This window comes from Antrostomus carolinensis, unplaced genomic scaffold (genome assembly GCF_000700745.2).
Source record: "Antrostomus carolinensis isolate BGI_N321 unplaced genomic scaffold, ASM70074v2 scaffold43659, whole genome shotgun sequence".
Classification (NCBI taxonomy): Eukaryota; Metazoa; Chordata; class Aves; order Caprimulgiformes; family Caprimulgidae; genus Antrostomus; species Antrostomus carolinensis.
This window is the reverse complement of record NW_010340072.1, coordinates 2,630-8,551: the sequence shown is the minus strand read 5'-3', so window position 1 is coordinate 8,551 and position 5,922 is coordinate 2,630. Positions and strand designations below refer to the sequence as shown.

The 5,922-nt window shown below is 50.7% G+C and overlaps 1 protein-coding gene across 1 annotated transcript; it reads left to right on the top strand.

The window, feature by feature from the left end:
- Positions 1-402: 402 nt before the first annotated feature.
- Positions 403-3,651, top strand: DENND2D (DENN domain containing 2D; the record flags this gene model as incomplete). Its single annotated transcript, XM_010176058.1, has 6 exons — positions 403-551; positions 679-856; positions 1,557-1,598; positions 1,975-2,065; positions 2,509-2,748; positions 3,590-3,651. Coding segments are annotated over 6 exons (762 nt in total), but the record flags the coding sequence as incomplete, so codon positions are not given.
- Between the last annotated feature and the right edge of the window lie 2,271 nt (positions 3,652-5,922).

Genomic DNA, 5,922 nt, shown 5'->3' with positions numbered 1-5,922 from the left:
TTGTGGTTTTTATAGCAAAAGTCATGCCCTTATCCCTCCTCCCTGTCCCAGCAGCTGCTGCTCACAGATGAGCTGTCATGCTGAACTCGGAGCGTGTCCTTGCTGATCTCCTACCAGGGACTTGTTAGCACTGCAGAAAAGAGGCATTTTGGTTAAAAATCCAGTGCCCCTATTTAAAAAAAAAACCCCACAGCACACACTGCTGCTGGCTTCTCCTGCATCCTCAGCGCTGCGTTAGCTCCAGGCAGGACGAGATGAGGTTTGTCCCTTGCAGGGACGTGCTGCAGATGCTGCAAACTCTGGGTCATAAATTGCTCCCAAATCACCTTCTCAGGGGGCCAGGGTGGTGCGGGGGGAGCATTTCACCTCCTAAGCCAGGGTTTGGTGGTTCTCCCTTGGCAGCTCATTGAGCTCACACGGCCTGTGGATGCCCACCTGGAGCACGTGGAGTTTCAGGCTCTGCTCCAGCGGCTCAGCCCCCACCTCATCCTGCACATCTTTGCCTCTGCCGTGTTGGAGCGACGGCTCATTTTCCTCGCAGAGGAGCTGAGGTGAGTCCTGATCTCTTTATTTAAAAATAAAACCAAAAAGAAACCCTTGAAGGAGAGGGGGATGCAGCTGAGCTCAGGGTGGGATGTTCCTCATGCAATGCCACCACGATGGCTCCTTGTCCCGCAGTGTCCTGTCACAGTGCATCCACGCAGTGGCTGCTCTCCTCTACCCCTTCACCTGGGCTCACACCTACATCCCTGTGGTCCCCGAGTGCCTGCTCGACACCGTCTGCTGCCCCACGCCCTTCATGGTTGGCATCCAGATGCGGCACCTGGAGCGGGTCCTGGACCAGCCGATGGAGGAGGTATTTCATCTGAGTGGGGGAAAACATCTGGATGGAGCCATCAGTTCATAGAATCATAGAATAGTTTGGTTGGAAAAGACCATTGTGATCATCTGGTCCAACCATAACCCAGCATTGCCAAGTCCACCACTAAACCATGTCCCCAAGTACCACATCTACCTGTCCTTTAAATCCCTCCAGGGATGGGGACTCCACCACTGCCCTGAGCAGCCTGTTCCAATACTTGACAACCCTTCAGTGGAGAATTTTTTCCTAATATCCATGACCCTGGGGTTTGGGGTGGCTCCGGGGCTGGAGCCTCTGGTTATGCCCTTTTCCCATCCAGGGAGGCTGGAGATTGGGGCTTCTTGTATGTCCCTCCTGTTGGCACCTGGGTCAACACCTCCCTGTCCCCATGGGTGCTGCTGGCCACCCCAGGACCTGCAGCCCTGACCCTTGGTGCTCGGGGAGCTGCTGTCAGCCAGGCAGGCTGTTGGCATCATCTCAACCTTGCGGAAGTGGAGAAAGCCACCAAGCCTGGGGCAAACAGTCCCTGGGGGGATGCCCTGGTGCCCCTGCCCAGGTCCCTCCAGCACAGAGGGACTGATCCTTCTCCTGCTGCCCTCATGGGCTGCACACATAGATCTGGTCATAAAACAGGTGGGAGGAAGCCTGGCTGCTTTGGTGGGGCTAAACCTGGCCACTCTCTGCTCTCTTTCAGGCTCTGATGGTTGACCTCTGCGAAGGGAAGATCCTTCGGGCGGTAGGTCCCCTCGTGCAGGGTGTGGGGGTGGGTCCCTGGCCTGGGTCACCCCAGGAAGGGCCCCTCTCCCCCTCGGTCCCAGCTACCTGGCAGCTTTGACATTTTGAGGGCAGAGACAACTCAGTGTCACCCATCCAGGAGGAACGTCCCACGAAGGGATGTCTCCAACCACTGCATCTGTCTTGTCATGAGCCAGAGCAGCAGGGTCTGTGTATTGGGCATCCCACTCCCAGCATCACTACAGCACCCTGCAATGATAATTAATTAATGAGCTCTGCAGAAAGCCCCACTGATGGGCTTCACTAACCACTGCTTGTGGCCATCTGAGCCGGGTTCCCACCAGTGCCAAGTGCTTCACAGCCTTGTTGCCTTCCAGGTCGGTGATGAGGAGGAGATCTTGCCCATTAAGCTGCAGAATGAGGTGCTGACATCTCTGAACAGGCACAACAACAACAACAACGTACACAGTAAGAAGCATCTCTTTATATACGGTAAAACAGATGCAGGCTGACTTCTGCAGATGGCCAGAGTCCTCAGTGAGATGGTTTTCCTAAAGAGACCTGGCCTGGGATGTTTCTGCCCCAATTTGCAATAAAATGAAACCACAGGAGAGAAATTCCTTGGTCTTTCTCCTGTCCTGCAAAACATGAGAGCAGGAGCAATTAATTGTGCTGAAAAAAATGAGGTTTTGCCAATATGTGTCCCACAAAGATGCCACCACCCTGGAGAGCAAACACAGCCAGAGCTCCCTCAGCAAAAGAGTCTGATCCGTGTTTACTGGCAGAGGGAGGTTTTAAGCAAATCATTTCTCAGGGTGCAGAGACTGTGACTCAGCCAGGTTAAAACAGGTCTGTCCTTTCCGTGCTCAGAGGTCCCATCCCCACCTCTCACGCTCCGTATCCTCTTCCAGCCTCTGAGCAGGTGAACGTGCTGGTCTCTGAAGCCTTCGTGCAGTTCTTTGTCCGAATGGTTGGTCACTACGCCTCACACATCAAGTGGAGTAAAAATGGCTCAGGCACCTTCCAGGAACGAGCCTTCTGCAAAGCCATCACCTCCAAAACCAACCGCAAGTTTCTGAAGAAGTTTGTGAAGACCAACATGTTTTCCTTATTTATTGAGGAAGCGGAGAAGAGCAGGATCCCACAAGAAGGTACATGGCCCCATCTGTCCTTCCCTCTCTGGTCGGGTGAGCTCTGCAAAGTCCTGGGCTGTTGGGTTAAAGGAAAGAGCTGCCCCATGCCCGGAGGAGGATGCAGCTCAAGGCTGAGGATGCTCAGGGCAGCGAGTAGCACCCGTTTCCTCTCAGCAGCTGCATTTCTGTCCCTGTCAAACAATCTAAAAAAACCCCTGGGCTCATTGTAGATCTTGTTGCTTGACTGGAGACAGGACAGGCTCACTGAGCGCTCGGTGTTTAGACAAACATGCCAGTAGCAGCGCAAATATTTGGCCTGGACACGGGCAGCAGCTGGGAGCCGGCTCCTGCCAGCCCTGACTCATCTCTACCCCCGGCTCCGGCGCGGACCCGTGGCAGCTGGGTTGGTCCTTTCCCCTTGCAGGGGATTTACAGAGCACTGGGCAGAGCTGACCCTCCTCCTAGACTGTGATGAGGACAAACAGGGGCAGCAGAGGTTGAGGAAGCCACTCAAAACATCTCCAGTGGCCAGAGACATCCCAGCTTGGGACTTGCCACCCCTGAGGTCTTGCTGCACTCAGAGAGAGTGCAAGAGGATGCAGTTATCATAGAATCATTAAGGTTGGAAAAGACCTCTAAGATCAAGTCCAACCATCAACCCAACACCACCATGACCACTAAGCCATGTCCCTCAGCAGCACATCTGTCTGTCTTTTAAATCCCTCCAGGGATGGGGACTCCACCACTGCCCTGGGCAACCCCTTCCAATGCCTCAGAACCCTTTCAGCAAAGAAATTCTTCCACTCTCTCCCCAGGACCCGGGCTGTGCGTTTCACCAACGACCTTTTCTCATCCACAGCATATTTCCAGCGGAAAATAACAGAGTACCACGAACAGAAAAAACACCGAAGGGGCTCCTGAAGTCCAGCCTGGGAACTCAGGAGCAGGACTGAGACCGAGCAGGTCCCCACCGGCAGCACCACGCTGCGCAGACTCCACGGGTGCCCCGTCCCAGGGCAGAACACACTGGATTCTGCTGGATCTGTCCACCGGTTCTACCCAGCTGTGACTCATGAGATGCGTGGGCAGCACGGAACACCAGTTTCTCCCCTTTCTTTTTTTCCTCAGGGCATCATTGCACTGGAAAACTCTTTTGCACAGAGCTAACAAGCAGGCTGTGATTTCTTTTGCGATGGGGGACAAACCGTGACTCACAGTGCCGGACCCTGCGCAGAGTCTTTGTCCCCAGCAGGATCTCACGCAGCGAGGGAGGGACGTCAGGGAGCTGGTGCAGGACAACGAGGGTTGTAGAGGAATTGTTAGAGGGGGAAAAAAAAATAGAAAAAAAACAACAAAAAAAAAAGAGTAGGAAATAGTGTTATTTCTAATGAAAGCAAACCTGGTTTCTGCAAATAAGTAACATCCTATCGAGTAAGTTTCTGAGGTTTCTATTATTAACGACTGTTTGAATTAATTTTCTCTCCAGATACGTTTATTGTGGAACACCAGCAGGAGCAGTCGCGGTGGATTTTAACGGTTTCCTCTATAGCAGCTGCCTGCTTTGTTGGTACCGCTTAGAGCCCAGTTTAGCTCTTTAAAGAAACAAAAAAAACCTCTTCTTTCCCAGCAGGTTATTTATTTGTGCTGTGAGCAAACTGTGAAGGCCACGGGGCTGTGTTTGCAGTTAGAGGGAAACGGCTGAGCACCAGCTTTGGGTAGGGAGGAAGTCTTTGTTAAATCCAGTAGTAAAACATGTCGACATCCTCCTCCTTTCAGGTTTGGATGCCAATTTATTTTAAAACCTGATGGTTTATTGAAGCACCGTCTCTGAAATGTGATGCCTGCAGCAGATTTAAAGCTGAATGATGGTTTCTCCTCCTTTTCTAATACACTCATCCAGGGAATAAATATTGCAGCAGGGGAAGCGGGTGCTGCCTGATCAGTCTGGTTCCTTCCCAAATAAACCAAGGCCAGATACTTCTCCCAGCAAAGGCTGGGGCTGAAGGCACAGCTTCATCCTCCTCTCTGGGATGTTGTAGCCAAGCTGCCGTTATCACTCGGTACCCACTAGACGTGTGCACACATACAGATGTTATTAAAAAATATATATATGTAGTTTAATACCATTTTTGCAGGGGAATTGAATGCCACAGTGAGAGATTTTATATAAACACTAAAAATAAGCAGCCTCTGTGCCAGCCAGCTTTCACTTTCAGAGCTGTTGACCATCTAATGAAAACAAGACAGATATAAAGGGCATTTATTTCAGAGGTAACGATTTGTGCAGTCATGCACAACACGGCTGGACAGAAGGTACAAACTGAGCAGCACTGAAACTCTCCAGCCTGGCTGAAAAGAAAACTGTTGATTTTTGTTCATGGGAGTTTGGAGAGGGGAACAAGAATTACTTGTTAGAAAAAAAAAAAGGGGGGGGGGGGGGGGTTGGGGGGGGGGTATTTTTGGCACTGCAGATATCTTCTCTGACTCCACAAGTTCCCCCTCCTGGGCAGGGGAGTGTTACAGGTTAACTACAGGAGATTAAAAGTTAGTGATCTTTTTCTGTGGTTTTTTATTTTAATTTAAGAAAGTTCACCTGCCAGCAGAACAGTAAGAGAAAGAGAGAGCAAAAATCAAGGGCACCTATCAAGAATTGTCCCTTTTGAAAAGACCATTTGCTTCCTCCTTCTCCTCCTTGTTCGTTACCATTTTGAGAAGACGCCGCTGGTTTTGGTTGTGAAGTGTAACACCTTCTCACTGAGGAAAAATGGGAAGTGGTCTTTGCTTTGGCAGTAACTCTTTAGAAGAGACAAATTAGAAATCACATAAGGGACTGGATTCTGTGGCTGCTTAAATTCCTGCCAGAGAAAAAGATAATAGAAGGTTATTCCTCAGCTGCTGAGAAGAAAACAAAGATACACAATAACTGATCCTTGAATTTTTTTAAAAAAATGTGTTGGTCAGATGTATCCAGTGCTCCAGATGGCAGCAAGGGTTAACTACGGCGAGCTAGAAGGGCTGGTGCTACCCTGTGTAACTGCTGAACAAAGAACAGGTTGAAATACTTAACTTGATCTTAAGTTACTTAAAGCACTTTTCCTTTTGGTATTGTTATGGAAAAGGGACCTGATCCATTCCCAGTGCCCAGCCCAGCCAAGCATCCCTTGGGAAGCGCATCAGCTCGCAGCTCAGCTT